Here is a 21,561-nt window from a genome sequence, read left to right on the forward strand (position 1 = left end):
CTGTCTCGCTTCTTCTTTTGGTTCCGCTTTAGTCTCTTCTGTCTTTGCTTCTTCTTTTGGTTCCGCTTTAGTCTCTTCTGGCTTTCGGTTCTTTCTTTTGGTTTGTCGTCCTCTGTTAGAAGGCACAGATAAATGATCATACCATTTTCACTCAGCACTAAACCTTCGGAACCTTAAAATTAGTAAATCATATATCCGTTACTGCTTAATGAAATGTGTATTCTCATAGATTATTGGACCTGTTTTTTTTCTTTTACAATTATAGGAAAAGTTTTAATGATTTTACATTCTAGAGTTTAATACAGGGCTGACTATGACAGTGCGTTAGAAATCAAAAGTGCCTAAATCCTTCTGTGTTTATACGGAAATTTCGGCACTTCTTTTGTTGAACCAATTAGGAAATCAAACATGGTTACCATGGCACAAAAGCATGATTGTAACAATAGAGGTACCATTTAACAGGAAAGAAACAACTTTTTTCATGATGGAAATCTAGTTATATTTTTCCAAAGAAAAGGACTTTGAATTATATTATTATAGTAAATGGGGCAAAGGCAATTATTAAGCCACCCAATGATGCATAACACAATGTATTTGATGAATTAATAACGAAAATACAACCAATTAAATTCAAGTATAAACGTTTTTTTCTAACGAATTTACGACGTTTTTTAGTACTTAATGTCCGCGGGTAATCGACTACTATATCATCCATCAAATGCTTGGCTTAGTCCTGTCATAAACCATCATCGAGATCAATTACCGCTAAGGAAATGGAGAATGTCTGAAAAATACCAAAAGCTGAATTGTGATGACTGAAATTCGAGACACATAACCAACTGATTTTTGTCTTGCCCATTAATTACAATAGACTTTCGATAACAGCTACAAACCCTATTCGTTTCTGTTCTTCTGATGCATTTCATTTTTGTGTAAAATCACCCTTATCTATTACAAACATTATAAAACATCTTTCTCGGGAAAATTATCTAGGTAGTTAAGCATACCAGCATGTGGCTAAAAATGACACAGAGAAAAAGAAGCACTAAATCCTTGAAACATTAAAATATTCTAGATTTACACAGCCATTACTCACCTTCGTTGGTTTAGTACCATATCTTAATCAAACTATTGCTAAGTAGTTATTAAAGCTTTTTATTGCTAGACTAACAAGAATTTAGTACTGAGACATACCTTTCGATTCAACTTTAGCCTTCAGTTCATCGTTCTCCTTTTTCAACATCTTCTTCTGCTCCTTCAATTTATCCAGCCAATCGCGAACTCCGAGTTGAACAGCAAGTTGCTTGACGGCATCCTTCTTTGCTTTAGTTTCTTCATCGTCAGTCTCCGAATCTGTGTCTGCCCCTTCATCAGCGACTTCCGGCTTCGCTTCTTCTTTTGGTTCCTCCACTTTACCTTCTTCCGGCTTCGCTTCTTTTGGTTCAACTTTAGTCTCATCTGCCTTCCCTTCTTCTTTTTGTTCCACTTTAGTCTCTTCTGTCTTCTCTTCTTCCTTTTGTTCCTCTTTTGTCTCATCGGCCTTCGCTTCTTCTTTTGGTTCCACTTTAGCCTCTTCTGTCTTCGCTTCTTCTTTTTGTTCCACCTTAGCCTCTTCTGCCTTCTCTTCTTCTTTTTGTTCCACTTTAGCCTCTTCTGTCTTCGCTTCTTCTTTCTGTTCCACTTTACCCTCTTCTTTCTTCGCTTCTTCTTTTTGTTCCACTTTAGCCTCTTCTCTCTTCGCTTCTTCCTTTTGTTCCACTTTAGTCTCATCGGCCTTCGCTTCTTCTTTTTGTTCCACTTTACCCTCTTCTGTCTTCGCTTCTTCTTTTTGTTCTGGCTTCGTGTCCTCTTTTTGATCCCCTTTAATTTCTTCCTGCTTTGCTTCTTTTTGTTCCACTTTAGCCTCTTCTGTCTTCGCTTCTTCTTTTTGTTCCACTTTAACCTCTTCTGCCTTCGCTTCTTCTTTTTGTTCCACTTTAGCCTCTTCTGTCTTTGCTTCTTCTTTTTGTTCCACTTTACCCTCTTCTTTCTTCGCTTCTTCTTTTTGTTCCACTTTAGCCTCTTCTTTCTTCGCTTCTTCTTTTTGTTCTGGCTTCGTGTCCTCTTTTTGATCCCTTTTAATTTCTTCCTGCTTTGCTTCTTTTTGTTCCACTTTAGCCTCTTCTGTCTTCGCTTCTTCTTTTTGTTCCACTTTAGCCTCTTCTGCCTTCTCTTCTTCTTTTTGTTCCACCTTAACCTCTTCTGCCTTTGCTTCTTCTTTTTGTTCCACTTTAGCCTCATCTGTCTTCGCTTCTTCCTTCTGTTCCACTTTAGCATCTTCTGTCTTCGCTTCTTCTTTTTGTTCCACTTTAGCCTCTTCTGTCTTCGCTTCTTCTTTTTCTTCCACCTTAGCCTCATCTGTCTTCACTTCTTCTTTTTGTTCCACTTTAGCTTCTTCTGTCTTCGCTTCTTCTTTTTGTTCCTCTTTAGCCTCATCGGCCTTAGCTTCTTCTTTTTGTTCCACTTTAGCTTCTTCTGTCTTCGCTTCTTCTTTTTGTTCCACTTTAGCTTCTTCTGTCTTCTCTTCTTCTTTTTGTTCCACTTTAGTCTCTTCTGTCTTCGCTTCTTCTTTTTGTTCCACCTTAGCCTCTTCTGTCTTCGCTTCTTCTTTTTGTTCCACTTTAGCCTCTTCTGTCTTCGCTTCTTCTTTCTGTTCCAGTTTAGCCTTCGCTTCTTCTTTCTGTTCCAGTTTAGCTTCTTCTGTCTTCTCTTGACTCTCTTCTTGTTTTGCTTCTTCTTTTTGTACCACTGGACTCTCTTCTGGTTTCGCTTTTTCGTCTATTACGAGAGACAGATTAGTAATGGAGAGTCGATCAGACATTATTTGGTTAACACAACCCTCCACCCATTATTACCTTAATGTATGATCTAATGCAGAATAGGAACCGTATTTTTCCACTTTAAGTGATACCATATTTTTATGATCCAGCGTACCAGATTCGACTATGTGAGTGCGTTGCAAAGGAAAAGTAATTCCAAGTCAACAGTGTATGACGTAGGTACATTATCATTCTTACAAATTAGGTACTTTTGAAGTAAAATGTATAGGCTTTGTGTATTTAATACCAACTGCTAAAAGTAGATTAACTTATTTTTTCTTTACTGAGAATCCTGGAAAGTAACTGATTTTGTCTTGCCGGCGAAGTATGACAAACAGATTTTCTGTTTATTTTCTTTATTTTGGTACAAGATATCAATGCGTGTTAGAATTTGTAAAGTATGATTTATATTTTAAGTCATTTTAACACATTTATGAATATGGCACCCGAACAGCGGCCGAACGTTTCTCCCCCTAGCCATGGTTAGGAGTAGGTCGGAGAAAAGTTGGCTGTGTCGGCCGGTGTTCGGCTAGGTCGGGTAGTGTTTGTCTGCTTCAACCGAACGTTTGAAAAATTTTGAACAAGAATTATGAGATCTCATACCTCCATGAAATATATATAGTTTATGTAAACGTTTTTGGGGGAATTTGTCTCATTGATTATGGAAGTAAGGTCCTAATTAACGTAATTTAGTTAATTTATGGTTTTCTAAACTCAAATTACAATATTTTTCTTGTGTAATCCCTATCCATTGGCAATACATGTATTACATTTCAACATACCCTCATTAATTACGCAAATTACATCTGTATTAACATAATATATGCATAGTGATGTTAACCTTTAAGTAAGTTACACGTCACAAGGTTTAAAATTCCTATCATTTACTATTGATAAATTACAGAATTTCACATTAATTATGCAAATCGGGTCATTATTTGCATATTTAGTACCTGTTGATGTTTCACCTGCGCCATAGATTACCTACATAACATGTATGAAAGTATTATTATGTAAAACTTTGTAATTACAGAATTTCCTCCTAAATCATGCAAATTAAGTCTTCATTTGCAGAAATTGCATTTGATTATGTACCTCTTTACATAAGCCCAAAATCCAAGACCATAGCATGTTCAGAATAAAAGATATAAAAACCAGAAGTTCTGCAGTACCAAGGTCAGCCACCAGGAGGCCCATAATTGAACTTAACCTTTGTCTTTCTACAACCATGGAGGGTTTTTTCCTACCTCCATGCTACAACCTACCAACATACCAAATATTATCACAACCCATAAAGGCGTTCTGAAGTCATGCTGACTACAAATGTGCGGAAACACAGACACAGACAGACAGACGCACACAGACACACCAAAAACAATACCTCTAATTTTCTTGGAGGTAAACATGTTAAAAAACATTCGTGGATTGTTGGGAGGTTAGGCCATGGTTGGTTGGAAGTCAGCAGAACACCAATGTTCGGGGCGTGTTTGGGGGGTCAAATATGATTCAAACTTAACTGAAATTAGTTTATATTTGTATAGAAAGGTAATCGTGACCCAAATATGGCCAGACTGCTCCAAAACTTAAGCCTAATTTGGTGGGCTAGTGTTTGGGGGCAATGTCAGGGGAGGGTTCTGAATGTGTGACAGGGGCTTTATATAAATGTACCTTTATGTCCGTAGAAGGAAATCTCGGCCAGATGAGGGGCCCAGCCTCCGTGCGTCTCTGTGATGTAGATTCGCCAGTACCTGGCCGCGGCGTTGAATCCCCCGTATGTCTGGTAATCCTCCACTGCTGCCGACATACTTACATCAGTTAGCGCGTTTTTCCACTTGAAGGGATCCTTTGTTTGAGACGACTGGAAGGTGAACGTCTTGATGTCGTGGATGGTGTCCGCCCGGCACCGCAGCTGCATCTTCCAGAGCCTGTACGATTCTCGGAAGTCGAAGATGATGAACCATTGGTTGTAGTTCTGCGGCAGGTCAGAGGCGTTCCAGTAGGTGTGCAGGCCTGAGCTGTGGTCCAGCGCCTTGTCCGCGTCGAACGCCAACCCGTGCACAACCAAGGGTGTTCCCGATGCGCTAATAGCCCAAGGTGGTCGGCCAATCAACCACGAGGCTATAAACATCAATACAGTATGTATCGTTATTCATACACCTCAAAATCGTAGTAATATAAATCAATAGTACAAATTAATCGAACAGCAGTTCCCTATTACTTTACTGCACTTTCTTTGACACGGTACAGGCAATTAGTCTTCAAGTATGATTTTGCAAATAAAAGATTTTTAAGCTATTACAGTGATTTTCTTTACTGATTTTTAAATCGCATAAAAAACATATTGCAAAAAGGACTTTGGACCATCGCATGATGGTGACTGGCGAGCATCAGCCAACGGTCGATATTGTGTATTATCATATAGCCAGATGACGTTGACCAATCAGAGGACTCCGTTCCCCTCATAACCCAGGTCGTTAATATCCGATATACGGACCTGCGGGTCCGTAACCGACGCTACCATTACATGACAGGGGGTGTTTTCTTCTAACCTACTGCTTATTCTAAAAACATTTCTGATAAACTTGTTTATGTAGAGTAGTTTATGTATACTTTAGTTACGATGAAACTAAATACAATTAACATCAGCAGTAAAATCAGGGAACAAAGCATTATTTACAAATATTATTTTTTACTTGACACTCCTATTGTACTCTTGGGCGCCCTTGGGCCAACCACAGAGATCAGAATTTGGACAAGAGTGGAAGAAATTCAGCGGTAAAATTCACTGGTAAATTCCGTTCATGTGCAACTTTCAGCTTTAAACAATTGGTTTGTTGTGATGAGGATTCACTTCCATGCAATATCAAAATATTTACATGTTACACATGAGTTGTTTCCTTGTGTGTCAACTGTACATGCATATGTGATAATGTTGTTGTTGTTATTATTGTAATGTCTATATGATAATAACGTTAATGACCCGCTTTCCTTTGGTGTACACGGTGTCATAATTCATGGTCGGTTCCTATAACCACCTCATAAACGACCTCGTCCGCTCTGCGGACTCGGTCGTTCATTCGGTGGTTATAGGAACCGACCATGAATTATGACACCGTATACACCTCAGGGCGGGTCATTAACCCTATATTAATGCCCTTAGTTATGACTCATTGAAGAAGACAAAAAAGTTGCATCTAATGAGAGACCAGAGAATGACTATATAAGGTGAGCATAACAATTGCACCCGGAAAAATTCTGCGAGCCGACAAACTTTAACACACACCGAATACTAGATAACTACACATAAATATGTCACTGGACTAGTATTAGTTACATGTAATTTAGTATTAATACATGTAGGTAGGAAGGTAGCCTCAACCAGGCTTCGGCCAACTAAACAGATAACATGCCGTGGGAGTTGGTCCACTAAATAATATAGTTTTGCGCTCTCTGGTGAGGAATATGTACCTTAACGGAACAAGTTGAACACTTCCAGCCGCTTCCGTAGCCTGGAGGAGGCTATTAAGAAGGCACTAAGAAACACCTACATTATAAACTGTCGAGTGTGTTTGTCTACATACGTTCAGAAGGTATTGCCGATGTCTTCTGCTCCTCCACTTCACTTTCAGAGTCGTCCTCTTCGTCCAGCTCCTGACTGAGCTGAATCATGTACTTCTTCATTTCATCGATGGCCTTGACCTGGTGCTGGACGGTCTTGACCAGAGCGAAGACCGTCTCCTTCAGGCTCTCATAGTTGGCCAGGTCGATGGCAAGGTTGACGTTGGTCATGATTGTTTTCTGTGTCTGACGGCTGGCTGAGGATGTTCTGCGCTGTTAGGAGGGTAGAAACAGGAGAGTAAGTTTGGTATTTCATAGCCGTTGATGTATTAGAAAACACAATCACCACACAATCACACACAACATCAAACGTTATCCTGTCTAGTCAAATTCCATCATAAATGAGTTCCAAAAAACCACTATTTTGCTGAAAACTATGCCAGGTAACCAATGCCAAACACGTATACGTATGTTGCAATGGAAAAAATCATGACCGTAGCACGAGATATCAAACACGTGTACACCGCTGCAGTACCGTGCAAAAGACGCTAGAATACCCATAATTGAACTTGATCTTTGTTGTCCTGACCCCAAACTCCCTACCAAGTATCATAGCAGTGGCATATTAGTACCACACACCGAGTTATAGGTATAATAGAAGTATGCTAGTAGCTCTTTCATATAAGTAACATACAGCTACTTACCAAGTATGTTATAAATTGTATAAGTATTAATATATAAGAATTCTATAAGTATTATTGACCAATTTACAAGTGTGTATTTTAATCAATCTATAATGTAGCGTGTATTTTAATCAATATGTGACACAATATTTGTTTTGTAAAAGCTGCAAACATGCTTGTAATGAATAAACCAGTGTACTACTACTATAACCGGGTTTAAAAATCGGCTACCACCCCCCTAACACAAAAGCCTTCTCGAATATGGTAATAAAAACGCTTTCAGTTACAAAACAAAAATCAAAACCGTAGTATGAGTTGAACTAAAGATGCAAAAGACTGACGTTTTGATGAAGTACCAAGGAAAGCCGCCGGGAAGCCCAGAATCTACCTTGGCTTTCGTCTTCCGAAGATCTACCCACATAAAAAATATCACCATAACCCATCCAGGCCTTCTTCAGGACACAGATAAGAAGTTACGTCAAATGTTCCAAGAATGGGGTGGTTATTTTTTTCCTTTAAAACTCCAGTGTTTCCTATGATATTGATGTGTGTTAGTTAATTTGTACCGTCTACCCATGATGCCATGTTTGTCTAGCCCTGCGGGTGTATCCTGCCTTCACACATTGTTGTGCTATAGCTAGCAGTGGGCCGTGTGGCGCAGTCGGTAGCGCGTTCGGCTCACACGCAAGAGGTCTCGGGTTCGAATCCTGCCCATGTCACCGATCTTGTGCCCTTGGGAAAGGCACTTTACACGACTTTCCCCACTTCACTCAGGTGGAAATGAGTACCTAGCTTCGGTTAAGGACGTCTCTCGGATAGGACGGGTCAAAACTCATTTGCATAGGACAGGAATGCATCGGAATGATCCTGTTGACGTTAAACAGCTTGTTTTTCACTGTGTTTTGAGGTGTTGGGGCATTTTATGCTCAACACTAATTAGATTACTATGGGTCGGAAAACCAGCTGTATAACGTCAACAGTGTGTCGCATATCCACCAGTGGCGCTGTTCATCTTGGGAATGGGAAAACGGTGAGCTAGGGTGACTCACTTCGACGCGGCAAAATTTATAGCAGGGTGCACTAGCGAAATACGAAAAACGGATATGTCTGGGGTTAGCATAGGCTATAATCTATAAAATAACTGAAAACAAAAAAGTTTTTTTCGCGTGTAAGGCCCTCTTTTATATAACGCGGCCCTGCAGAGGACAAATGAAGTGCAGCAGGCTCACTATGGAACGCAATTAGATAGTGCGGCGCATTTATACATGGACAGAAAAAAAATTCGCAACCCAAATCACACAGTCCCAAACATGACTGAGTCTTTAGGGGACTGAATTGTATACATCGTTTCCTGTAAATATGCATATGTAAATACTTTGAACAGAACTTTACACAACAGAAGTATGCACATAAGTCGCCATCATCATGTTTTTAAACACAACCGTACTTTGTATATAATAGTTGCAAACAATATGGGCATTAGAATTTAACATCTTCTATATCATCTCTCAGAGATTGTTGTAGAATGTTACGAAGATAGTTTTGTTGAGGTCTGAAACGCTTTATTCAGTAAGGACACAGCAAGTAAATTTATCCTCGTCAGACTCCAAATTTTATGCGATAGGGCGAAAAAAAACAAGGCGGGCCAAAAAACAAGATTCCTACATTTTCAACTTTTGAGATCATAAACCTTGTTAAACTAGAATTGAGGCGACAAAACATGACAACACAACCAGCAGGTCTTTATTCGTGTCCTTATCATTATTACCTGTCCTTGTAGATCTCAATACATTGAGATCTTGTATACATCTCAATTAACAATTGTTGAAAAGATAATTCATACGTGATGAAACACCTTAAACTGTCAACACTTGCCATGAAACGCAATTGAACCTCAAATTTGCTGGGTCGCTGACGTCTCTAATATATTAATAGGTTTTTACAACATTTTGTCCATTTCGGCATGTTTTCCACTGTCAGAGAAAAACAAAATTTCTTGTTTTTTTTTTCAGAATCAGTCGAAAATCAATGCGCGCGCTAATATCATCCATAGAAATTACTTGCTGTGGCCTAAGTTACCAACCTGGTGAAACTATTCACGGGGATTTAATAATTTTGTTTGTGCTACTTTGTACGCGCGTCAGATCTAGAGACCCCGGGGCTTTGTAGCGATTATCACGTGTAAATCTCACTTCTGTTGCGCAGGCATATGGTGACCTTCACAGCCAGCATTGTCCTTCAGCACTCCTGTCTACACGTGAGATTACGCGGGTCAGGGATGGATTTGCCTTCAGGGTACTTGTAACAAATACCTACACAAAACGGGCAAAGAAAGAAAACTAGAGAGAAAGTTTAGCGCTCCAATATGTTTGATTACGTGTTGCACAAGATCTAGGTTGGTATTTGGATGAAAATGGCTCATAATTTCGGGCCATATTTCATGGTCAACTCAAACGTGCGTGATGCACGCCGGAGGACATGTCCTTCTTGGCCTGAGCGAGTTTCGCCTTTTTTGTAAACAGCAGGAGAAGGTACCTGCCTGTGTCAAAATGAAGACATTCGGAATATACTGAAAACAAAAATCGCAAATCAAAAAAATCTTGCGGGACGAATATTCGCGCAAGATGGTGTATTGGGTAATATTTTGATGATTATTTACTTCATACTGACCTTGATGAGCTGACCTCATGAGGTTACATTTAGCTTGCCAGCTTTACTCAAGCTTCAGCGTTTTGCACAGTTTACAAGCTTTTAATTACAGTCTCAGAATAAGTTCTTATGTACGAAAGATTTCAAGCAAAGCAGTGCTAGCGAACACCATGATTATGCGTTTCGTACTTTTCCATGTAATTTTTATGTTTTTCTCGATACTTAAGATAACATCTCTTCAGCCGTGTTGTTTTTCATCCCATCAAATTTACAACTTCACTGCCTAGGGGACCGTCCGAGGTCAACATGTTTGCTTCAGTGTCCACAACAACAAATGGTCAGTCCAGTGTTTTACATCTTCCAACACACAACCGCCGTGTTGTGATCACCGGGAAAACTTGTAAAATTGTTAACAAACAATGAAAAGGTTGGGCCTTAGCCTTACATATGGTATCCGTGTCTGACATGTTTCAACCTGGCCCTTCCACTTCACCACAGTCAAACAGCAATATCTTCTCCCTTCTCCCTTTCTCAGTTTAACCCCCCTCTTAAATTCTCATACACAGCACTAGAATCCAATAGCCCGTACTTGTAGCTATGTTTGAAAACTCGATGGGACGTAGGTAATAAAAGAACAACGAAACGGGAGATTCTGCCAGAGACGTTGGGGAAAGTAGTGAAGCACCTCAGACTGACGAAAACAAAAATCCTTTCAAAAAACGCTTCTTTAACCATCATCTAAAGGCCTGGTCACATATGTCGCGCGATCAGTGACGTACGATCGCAAAACTGAAGACGCGCATGTCGTGCGTGCCTCTTGCAAATTCAGTTGTCCTGTTAATACGAAGATCGTCTCAGATCCTTGTCGTTTGTTTCTGTCACAGCCTACATGTACGTGAAATTCCTACGACATCAAAATCGCAGGACGACCTACGACGAATGTGACCACGCCGTCAATGACCAAGACTTGTCTGATGTTTATTGATTTTTTAAGCAAATGATCCAATTAGACAAGGAAAGCTGCCTACCTGGCAGTGTCAGCTGTCTTGGCGGGCACAAGCCTTACTTGGTACCAAGACGGTCTCCTCAGACAGCAGATAAACTATCAAATGTACGTGAAGCTCCGTGTTTTGCCCACTTGTTGTTTCCCGAGCGCGGCGCCTGGGTCCGGGCCCTCCTCGGTCCGCTTCAGGTGGGACTGGGCTCCGGTGTGGGGCGGGACGGGCAGGCTCGGGCATTTAACACTTGATATCATCATGTCGGGCCCCGACAAGTCAACTGTTTGTTTCATATACCGAGTTATGTCACCTTTTTTTTCCAACACTATTCATACATTGGTCTATATGCAAATTGGAAACAATGAAACGTTTATTGGCTCAATGTTATAAATACGCAAAACCTTGAATTTTCGAGTGAAGCAATAAAAAACTACAGGAAGATTTTACACCACTTATCCATTCATTTGTGTGGATTATAGGGGAGGATCTACATCGAAAACCATCTATAACAATGTAACGTTACATAGCCCATGCCATGGATCTAGAACGCCAATTCTAATGCCATACTGATTTGAATCTATGGATGATATCGTCTGGGCGCCCAAAAACTCATGCCAAAAAGCTGGACAAGAAATGTCGCCTTCATTATGAAATCTAAATAGTCAGGATGGCCGAAAAATAGCAGAGCGCACAGAATATGGTATACATAACTATCAATTCTTTATTCTTGTTCTTTCACATCTTCTTTGACTTATAAGTAAGTAAGCAAGTAATACTAGTAGATGATTTAAGGCAAAATTATGGCATGTTCTTTTCTTTCGACTTCTTTCCTCCTTCAGCTACCAAGAGAAACCGTCTAGTCGAATACTTTTGGAAACAGACAAAAATCGATGTGCTCGTTCGTATAATCAAGTCAGTGTGACCTTATCAAAAATAAGAACTATTGTGAAATGGTGACAGCCAAGATAATGCACACGTGTGTGATGTGATCGTTGAACTAACGCCAGATTGCCGGTGCTAGTTTCCCTTACACTTCAGTACTCTCTCTCTCTCTCTCTGCGCAACTACGCACACACTTCTACTGGACTGAACTGGATCTGGGATGCCCCGGGGTGAATGCACAGCGTTTAAACCACGCTAAATACCAAAAGTAAACACAGGCCGCTGAGACATGGAGAACTGCCAAATAAACAATAAGGATTTAAAACATAGAACAATTCTCCTCGCTGAATTGCGATGACCTTTACAATTTTTATACAGTACTTTAGAACGATTTGACAAGCAGGGTCATTATTGTCGACATGAATAAAGTTTATTTAACGTGAGAGTTCTATTCGAAACTGTTAAGGCCAAGGTCATTGTCCAACACTATGAAAAGCTTGGTTTTGTAGTTTGACACGGAGGCAGTCGGGAACAAGAGTCTGTCTGTTGACAAGAGTTCCATTTTCGAGAAGTGGTCGAACATCTACAGACGTCACTGATGCCGTCTCTTATCTTGGGAAACCAGCGACGGTCGCTGTCTGCACAGAAGAAATCGGTGTTTGCTTCATTTCCAAGCAGATTCAATCGGGGGGAGGGGACAATCAACCAGGTCATCAGAGTTACCATTTGCCCCCGGAGGCTTAGAGATCAGTATCTGCTGCCGTTTGTCACCATACTGTCCACTTGTGCACCTCAGCCGAGTGGTGTTGCCTGTTTCACTACTGTGAACACCTGGTCAGCTAACGTAAGGACAGGGGCAAGTCACCTGAAGATTTGTAGCACGTTTTGGGCATCTTGTTTCTGTCTACGTCGTCATTTAGGGAGGACGTTGACCAGACCGTTCCCCAATTTAAAGTCACTGGCATACTTCCAATATTCGTTGTTTGTTTGTTTGTTGATCATTGCTAAGAAGATCAGGGGAGCTAAATTCCCACAGGTGAGTGGTTCCGATTGTGACAGGACACATTGGTAAAGCACCCCCGGTCCCCGGCACGAAACAAAACTGTATAGCCAGGGAAACGGTGAGTTTTGAAATATCTGTTGTGTGGCAAACTCTACCAAATGCTTTGCTTAAATATGTGAGAACCGGGCTCCTGGCAGCCTTGTAGAAGAGTCAAGGATATCTACGGCCCTTTATTGAGCATGCAGGCAAGGTCAAGTCGGCCATGACGGACCTAGGACATATATGATTATAGATGTCCTTGGTGACCCTTTCATCTTAAGTACGTCGACGTCAGCACGGCAGTTCACACGTGCAGTGTTTCACAAACAATGCCGGTCCAAATAACGTGTGGCTTCTGAACCCAGTCCATTAATCACACCATTGACAGAACTCGTTCTTCTGCCCTTCTCCCCGTTTTCACCTCAAGGTCACACGTGCACGGACGGTGGGAAAGTCAGGGAAAAGGATGGATGGATGGACGGATTGAAGGATGGATAAATGGATGGATGGATGGATGGATGGACGGATTGAAGAATGGATAAATGGATGGATGGATGGACGGATTGAAGAATGGATAAATGGATGGATGGATGGATGGACGGATTGAAGGATGGATAAATGGAGTGGAGTGAATGGACGGATTGAAGGATGGATAAAGTGAATGGAGTGGACGGATTGAAGGATGGATAAATGGATGGATGGATTGAAGGATGGATGGATGGATGGATGGATGGTGGATGGATGGATGGATGGACGGATTGAAGGATGGATAAATGGATGGATGGATGGATGGACGGATTGAAGGATGGATAAATGGATGGATGGATGGACGGATGAAGGACGTTTGGATAGATGGACGGACGGATGGATGGATAGATGGATGGATGGATGGATGGATGGGTGGGTGTGTGTGTGTGTGTCTGAATGGATGGATGGATGAATGAATGATTGAATAAATGGATGGATGAATAAATGGACGGATGGATGAATGAATGAATGAATGAGTGGATGGATGGATGGGTGGATGGAGGAATGGTTGGATGGATGAACGGATGGGTGGATAGATGGATGATGGATGGATTGATGGAATGAATGGATGGATGGATGAATGAATGATGGATGAATGAATGAATGAACAAGAGTTCCACGATCTCATACCTTCGCCAAATGATGTTAACCCTTGCGGTTGACGGATTATACAATTTTAATAATTGATTTCGCAGTAAGAGCGTCATTAGCATGGATTACATCATTTGATCATATTCTCCACCCAATGACAGCCTTAGGCCACACTGATTTAATTTTATGGATGACATCCTCTGGGGACCACAAAACTAATGCGAGAGGGCGAAAAAAAAAAAAATCCAGCCAAAAAAAAAAATGCTGCTTAACCACAGGAATACAAAGCCGGTAATGCGGATTGAACCACAGGACACAGTGACTGCATCAAATAAACAAGTTTTTATTTGCAGGAGGTAGATGTAGATCATCTTATTCTGGTCTCATCCTCCTTCACAGCTCCTTTGCAGCTTCCTCCTTCGCAGCTTCCTTCTTTGCAGCTTCCTCCTTCACAGTTTTCTCTCCCTACAGAAAAACGTAAAAGGTAGATATATACATTATATATACAGTATATAGTTTATACTTTATACCCTGTAGAAGTGCATACAACAAGGGGATTGAATAGATGAAATGTAAAAGGTAGAGCAGAAACAGTACCCACCTGAAAGTTAGTGGTCCATCTTCTTCCTCTCTAGATCTCTTCCTCTTCAGCTTTCTCTTCACTCTTGTACGCTCTCCAACACCAGCTTTGCACACCTACAGAAAAATGACATGGTATGCAAAATTGATTTACTTGGAATGTATGTTTCCAAATAAAATTGAAGTACAGTGTATTGTAAGTTACAACATTACTAATGCAGGTGAGAATGAATGTACATTAAAACATGAGGTACACAATAATATTTAACCTACATGGCACACTGGGTGAATGCACTGAAACTCTTGCAGTTTCTCTGGAGGGATGGGAAGCGTATTTGTTTCCCCACACAGCCAGCAGACCAGTGGCAGAATGGTCAGTGCCCTAGACTTGACTTGCGCAGAGTAGTAATACACCTGGTGCACTACATGAAAGAGCCCTGCACAAATTAAAACGGATGTGAAACAGAGAAATAAAAATCATTTTTCACAAAGGAAACTTTGTGAAAATTTGCGAGAGCTCAATATTTAAAAAAAAAAACACCCAACAGAAAATCAACAAAAACTTGCATGAAGAAATGCATCTTGTTGGAAATTTTCCATATGATTACAACATTATAATCTACATACAACTACTGTAAATCATTAACAACTTTATTTTGTCTGTATCATAACACGTGTACGCGCCCCTCCCCATAAATTTTGCTGCGTTCCCAGATTCTCGATCAAAATCAGAAAAACAAAACAAACAAAAAAAATAACTGAACTATTCTTACCTCAAAAGCTGACTTCTGCTGACAATCTTCGGCTTTAGTTGTTGCATGCCAGTTTTGTCAACAACAATACGTACAAAACAGCCGAACTGAAAAATGGCATGGCCTGACCCACTTAAAGGCCACCTCAACTCCTCTCCCATTTTCTCTCATCGTTGTGGCCGCTCTGGAAAAGACGTCTGTCCGGGCGATACTCGCTGGCTACCACAAGTCGCTCGTAAAGCTAGGCAAACGTTACATCCCCCTCGCCAATGTCGATGGCATACCATTCGACAACAACGCCTCCAGTTTTCCTCTGCATTTTGACGTAATTTTTGAGGAGGACGCTGCCGCCATATTGCAAACTTCCCGGTTTACATTGTTATTGTAGCTAGTACGCATGTGCAAAAGGTTCATTTACGACAAAATTGACGTTTTGCGGTAGTACAAAAGAAGTTTTACGATAAGCCGCCCTTTTGCGGCATTCATGAGTCGGCAGTCTGTACCGAGTTCCAGCCGAGTTCCGGAGTTCCGTGAAGCCTCAAAAGACATGATTTTTTTTTTTTTTTTTGGCGAACAAGCGAAAATCAATGCGCGCGCGGATGTCATCCATAAAATTAAATCAGTGTGGCCTTATCTTAACAAAATAGGCTATTCTAGCACTTCCTCATAAATTATGCAAATGAGGTCATAATGTGAATAAATTATCTTCATTGATGTTCACCTTCACTTAACTTCCAAATGCGGCAAGTATGAAATTCCCAGCAATTACAACTATGAAATTATAACGATTCCCCATTAATTATGCAAATTATGTCTTCATTTACATAATTTATATCCTCAGATGTTTTTCTAGATCTCAATTACATGTCACAAGTGTTTCATAGTCCTATTATCGAATGAAGTAGGTTTATAGAATTTCCTCATTAATTATGCAAATTAGCACCTGATTTGCATAATTGTCATCTGATTATGTCAAGCATCACTTCAGCTACCTACATACCAAAAATCATGACAATCCGTCAACCGGTTCTTGAGTTATCAACCTTCGGAGATTTTTCAAGAATCGCTCCTGCAGTTCCAGAACAAGCCGCTAGGGGGTCTAAACTCATGTCACATCTTCCCTACCCCTAGAGCTATCTACCACCAAAATTCGTGACCCTAGCATGTCCAGATCACGAGATATCAAAACCGGAAGTTCTGCTGCAGTACCAACAAAAGCCGCCAGGGGGCCCAAAATCTAATCATTTCTAGGTCTCATTAAGACCTACCCACCTACCAAGTTTCATGACAATGCATACTAAGCTTCTTGAGTTATGCTGTTCACAGACGGACAAACGCTACTGAAAACATAACCTTCTTGGCGAAGGTAATAAATGGATGGATGAATAAATGGACGGATGAATGAATGAATGAATGCATGAGTGGATGGATGGATGGATGGATGGATGGATGGGTGGATGGATGGATGGATGGATGGATGGGTGGATGGATGGATGGATGGATGGATGGATGGATGGATGGATGGATGGATGTTTTGAAGTTTATTGAAGTTTATTTCATACTACAGCCTTATAGCAGCCTGAAGGCTGAATTGACAGGTCTGTTTACATACAGTGTATATGCAATAAATAATTACATTAAAGATGTCTAAGTGTGCTTAATAAGACGCATTAAAATTTAATAAAAGCCTATAGATATTTAAAAAGTTTGTAAGCAATATATACATATGAGGAAATTAACTATTTTGTAGAATGCTAAGCGAGTAATGAAAAAGTCGTGAGTTACAACAAAAGGTTCACGGGTAGGCATAAAATAGTCGGTTAACAGGGATCATTGTAAGAATGGATGGATGGATGGATGGATGGATGGATGGATGGATGGATGGATGGATGGATGGATGGATGGATGGATGGATGGATGGATGGATTTCTACATACTAAGTGAAGGGCCCGACACGGTCCCGTCTGCATTCTTAAATTATGATGATCCCGACATGTAGGGTCTACGACAACGGACCCTCCTCCGGACATCTGCTTGGAGATTACAGGCTACGTCAACACGGCAAACCAGTTCACACGTGCAGCGTTTCACAAACAATGCCGGTCCAAATAACGTGTGGCTTCTGAACCCAGGCCATTCATCACATTGACAGAACTCGTTGTTCTGCCCTTCTCCCCGTTTTGGAGCAACTGACCTCTCCTCCTGGTCACGCAGCCTCTTACCCAAGGTCACGCCTGTCCTGGCTGTGACGCCATGTTACTGATAATATCAACAGATCGCAAATTATCACAGCAGATTTATTTTGTCGTTTTAATAGTGAACAATTTTCGTTGCAACTGAGTCATGGGTCTTTATACGTTTCTACAATGGGATTAAAGATCGTATCACAACAGCTTGGCAAGACTCTGGTAGATGTATATTAAAGGGAATCGAAAGTTTTACATTTACAAAAAGCAACGCCTGCCACTTTTCTTCGTGATTCTTTCTATATGATCAGATATTCTGGAAGTTGTGATTGCCATACTCAATTCTGAATTCAAATGTGTAGATAGAGTTCGACGACCTTCGTTAAATGATGTTTACCTTCACAACTAATAAATCATAGATGTTGCTTATTGAAATTGCAAAAAAGGCATAATTAGATGTTGCTAATTAAATATGCAAAAAGGCATAAATTTGCATAAATCAGTTGAGTTACCAAATACCAAAAACCAGGACGATTAGTCGACCCCCTCTTGAGTTAATCTTCTTTCGAATAATTTAACGCAAAAGCCCTGCAGTTCGAGAGCAAGTTGCTAGGAGTCTAAACTTGTGTCACTTCTTTCCGAGCTATCTACCACCTAAAACTCGTGGCTACAACAAATCCAGAACTCGAGACATCAAAACTGCGAGTTCCCCTGCAGTAGCTTAGAAATCCGCCAGGTGCCGAAATCTAATCATTTCTTCGTTTCACCTACACTTACCAACATTTTACCAACACTAACCAACATATCGACTTCTCGAGTTATGCTGTTCGCGCGCACACACACACACACAGATACACAGACACACACACAGATACGCACAGACACACACACACACTCAGATACAAGCACACACACAGAGGAGGCAGAGGCCTACGCTACGTCTGTGGGAGCCAAACACTTCCACACGCCCAACTCAACAAAGGAGTAGAAGAGATGTTTCTAGACCTTACTAAGAGTAAGTCTTTCCACAAAAAACTTGTATAGTTTGAAGGATTACTGTACATTTGTAATGTCACTTAAAGATTCTTGCAATTGCACCTTACATGTTTTTATATTAAACTCCATACCATTTGATGAAAATGTGATAATTGTTTTCCCTCATGTTTCTTTTCTGCAGCCATTTTGTAAAAACGATTCAATGTCTTCATTTCAAATGACATGAAATTTGGCAAATACCCCCTTACTTTTTTTTACCTTATTAAAAGTGAGTCTTTTCACAAGAACTTGATATTGTTTCACTTAAACAATCACTATACATTTCTTATTAAATATTTCTGCAATTGGATTTAACATTTTTTATATTTCACTCCATAACACAGGATGAAATATATTGTTTTCCATCATGTTCATCTCCTGCCCTATTGCTAAGAGCATTGTTTTTTTTTTGGCACAATAGGAATGTTAGAAAAGGACACCAATTCCAAACCAGACGCCACAGCCAAACCCGGGTCCATACTCATTTGCATACTTGTGACTTTTACCAGACATCGTGCCCCCGTATTGACACTTCCGGGTTCGATCCAAGTCAAAAAACACCATAAATCCGCAAAGAAATATATTATCACCAAAGGCTGTGCATATTTTCACTGAATCTGGCTATGCAGCCCTGGAAAACAGCGTTTTGGTGCATATTTGTAAACAAAGAATGTATTGAAACCAGACACCTCTGTGCGAAAGTGGACCCAACCGAGAATACTTCAACCACACCAAAGATCGACGGTCGCGACCACTTTCACGCTCAAAGGGGTGTTCTGGGGCCACCAAGAGGCACCATTTTCCCGCCCGAAAACACATGTACAATAAAAACAAGAAGCCATAGGTGACAATTCTCCGTGAAGTATTATATATTGCAACAAAAAGAAGTAGCCATTGGCGACAATTCTCTGTGAAGTGTGATAAATCGAACAAAGAAAAATTGTTTAAACGCGCGTCGGCTCAGTCATCTTAAGACGCAACAACCAATCAGAGATGCGAGATGCCGACACGTGACGCGGGATTTGCATACAGGCTAAACAACGGGGAAGGGCGCGCGATGCCCGAAATATTTTTGCGTCAATATTCAGCACCGTGATTCAAGAGATTAATACCCGGAAACAATTTCTTTTCTTGTTTTGGACGCATTAACATGCATTTACGCTAATCTAGTATGATTCAGGGTTACTTTTTTTTAACCTGCCATGGCCAGATTATCTAAAGATGTGTGTATTGTGTGTACAATCTACAGAAAGAGAAATGTACGTCAGGTCCGATCATCCGATTTTCACGTTTCGGTTTTTTGGACTCGGTTCATGAACGTATTTTGGTTTGGCTCCTGGAATGTGCAAAAAAAATGACTCCCGGGACTGTCTACAGGGAACACTCGCACATTCGCAGTGTATCAGGACAGCGCGACTGGTCGGCATTAGCGCAGTCCCTACAATTAGTAACAGTTGCATAAACGGACGAAAACATTTCAAAGAAATGGGGATGTTTCGAAAATAAGCATTTTCTCCAATATCAAAACAGCTACGGTAAAAATAAAAAGACGTGCATCATCCCGGACATAAATGCCACACCACATGCGAAATTACACAGAAATGCGACGTACGGAAGAATGCGTTTTGGCTGCGAACATCTTCCAAAAAACTTGCCATCTCTTAACCATGGGCAAAACCATCTGGAACCACTTATCAAAACCACCCCGTATCTGCATGAAGTTCCACCCCCCCACTGCTATTCCAAACAACGCGTTTTTCTGGACCATTCCAATTCGCCTCGTAATTGTAGGGGTGCGTCTGCAATATTACATTGACCGCGAAAGCAGCAACGGCAAAAATACACATTCGTGCATCAACACGGGAATGCCCGCAGACGGCGTATAAAATTGCGTGCCGATTACACAAAGAGAACCCAGTGTTTTGACTGCGAACATGAAAAATCAGCCGATCACAACACTCCGTCCGGAGGTCCTGACCTCCTTCACGGAGTAACAAAAGAACGTGCATCATCTACAGCCCAATAGCAAAACATATACCGAGTCCCAAAAGAATCCGTCCGCCCAAACGCGAGAAACTGCTGCGAACGTGATATTCTAAATCTCTCACATAGCCCTTCCGCGGAAGGATATCTCCTCCCCCGGAGGCAACAAGAAAGACAAGAAAGGACAGTTGCAACATTTTGTACTGTGGCACTCTGATACTCTGTCCAAGGATTCATGTAGGATGTTTTTCTCTCACATGAATGTTGTGTCAGTTATATGTACATGTATCATACTTACATTGTACAACATACATTGCAAACACTGGCCACAGCTCTAGTATTGTATATGTACCTGATCAATATGTATGTACACCAGTACTACTTTTAGGAATTATGAGTAACAGTAAGATACGTATTAGCTTTAATGCAAATTTCATGTGCTGATGAAATTTGTGGAAACATTTTTGCCTTAATGTTGTGTAAGGCATACGTTAGTGTGGATAATTATACTCTAAGTCTTAAATGGCTGTGCATTTCATGGTGAATATTGAACTAGAAATATGTCTCATCGTGTTAACCAGTATATAGATGGTCATTTCTTGATTGGTTTTGTAATTCTGCATTTATTTTTTACAAATATTAATTTGCACATTGTAAAGAATATATGATAAGTGTAGTGTGTGAATGCATCACTCTTACTCCAATGCCTGTAAAAATTAACACACTGTACAAAAAAGATTTCTGATCAATCAATGACAATCTGATACCCTTGAGAAAAAAATTGTCACTTTGCTACTCCAGAAGTTCATGACCTTGGCTGTCCTCTATTGCTGCTTTCTGATTGGTTGACTCGTGGTTGTGTATTTTCTGTCACAAAAAGTATTGTTAAAACGGAGCCATTTTGGAGCCTATTTTTGTGTTATTTGCTATTAGGTGGGATTTTGGGGAGCAAAATTCTGTGCATATTATGTTTTCTTTCAATTTTTCACGACATTGCACAACGATTTGAAGTATGGATAATTTTTTTTGTAATTTTCCAAGACACCCCCAACATTGTCTAGTATTTAGTTATGGATAAATATTAACAGATGTTGTGAGAGCTACTAGCATTCAAGGATGTAAGTATGTTAACAAAAGTCAAAATGATATTTGTGTTATGAAAATCTGTTAAAAGCAAAATCTGTTTAAAGCAATATATATATATATATATATATATATATATATATATATATATATA

At 40.4% G+C, this 21,561-nt stretch overlaps 2 protein-coding genes across 2 annotated transcripts in view; both read right to left on the minus strand.

Moving 5' to 3' along the window:
• The window catches only part of LOC109467642 (neurofilament heavy polypeptide-like), a 5,917-nt gene extending 960 nt beyond the window's left edge, over nucleotides 1-4,957 (minus strand). The window contains exons 1-3 of the mRNA XM_019765678.1: nucleotides 4,527-4,957; nucleotides 2,630-2,817; nucleotides 1,195-1,618 (exon numbers count right to left, since the gene is read on the minus strand). Of these exons, the coding sequence (XP_019621237.1) occupies nucleotides 1,195-1,618; nucleotides 2,630-2,817; nucleotides 4,527-4,773 (859 nt within the window). The 5' untranslated portion in view covers nucleotides 4,774-4,957. The remainder of the gene's footprint in view (nucleotides 1-1,194; nucleotides 1,619-2,629; nucleotides 2,818-4,526) is intronic.
• Nucleotides 4,958-13,124: 8,167 nt separating this feature from the next.
• Nucleotides 13,125-18,089, minus strand: LOC109467643 (circumsporozoite protein-like). The gene is made up of 4 exons (XM_019765679.1): nucleotides 18,084-18,089; nucleotides 16,964-17,056; nucleotides 16,540-16,651; nucleotides 13,125-13,576 (listed from the first exon to the last, which is right to left on the minus strand). Exons 1-4 carry the CDS (start codon nucleotides 18,087-18,089, stop codon nucleotides 13,125-13,127), a joined length of 663 nt encoding a protein of 220 aa, XP_019621238.1.
• Nucleotides 18,090-21,561: the final 3,472 nt, after the last annotated feature.

Source organism: Branchiostoma belcheri, unplaced genomic scaffold, assembly GCF_001625305.1.
Source record: "Branchiostoma belcheri isolate BF01 breed outbred unplaced genomic scaffold, Haploidv18h27 scaffold186, whole genome shotgun sequence".
In the NCBI taxonomy this organism is placed as follows: domain Eukaryota; kingdom Metazoa; phylum Chordata; class Leptocardii; order Amphioxiformes; family Branchiostomatidae; genus Branchiostoma; species Branchiostoma belcheri.

Excerpts from the sequence above, each read along its gene's own strand:
- LOC109467643 (XM_019765679.1), bottom strand. Across the intron at positions 16,652-16,963 it reads ATCCATCCATCCATCCATCC|ATCCATCCATCCATCCATCC; the intron begins ATTCTTACAATG and ends AAACTTCAAAAC. Across the intron at positions 13,577-16,539 it reads ATCCATCCATCCATCCACTC|ACCCACCCATCCATCCATCC; the intron begins ATGCATTCATTC and ends ACACACACACAC.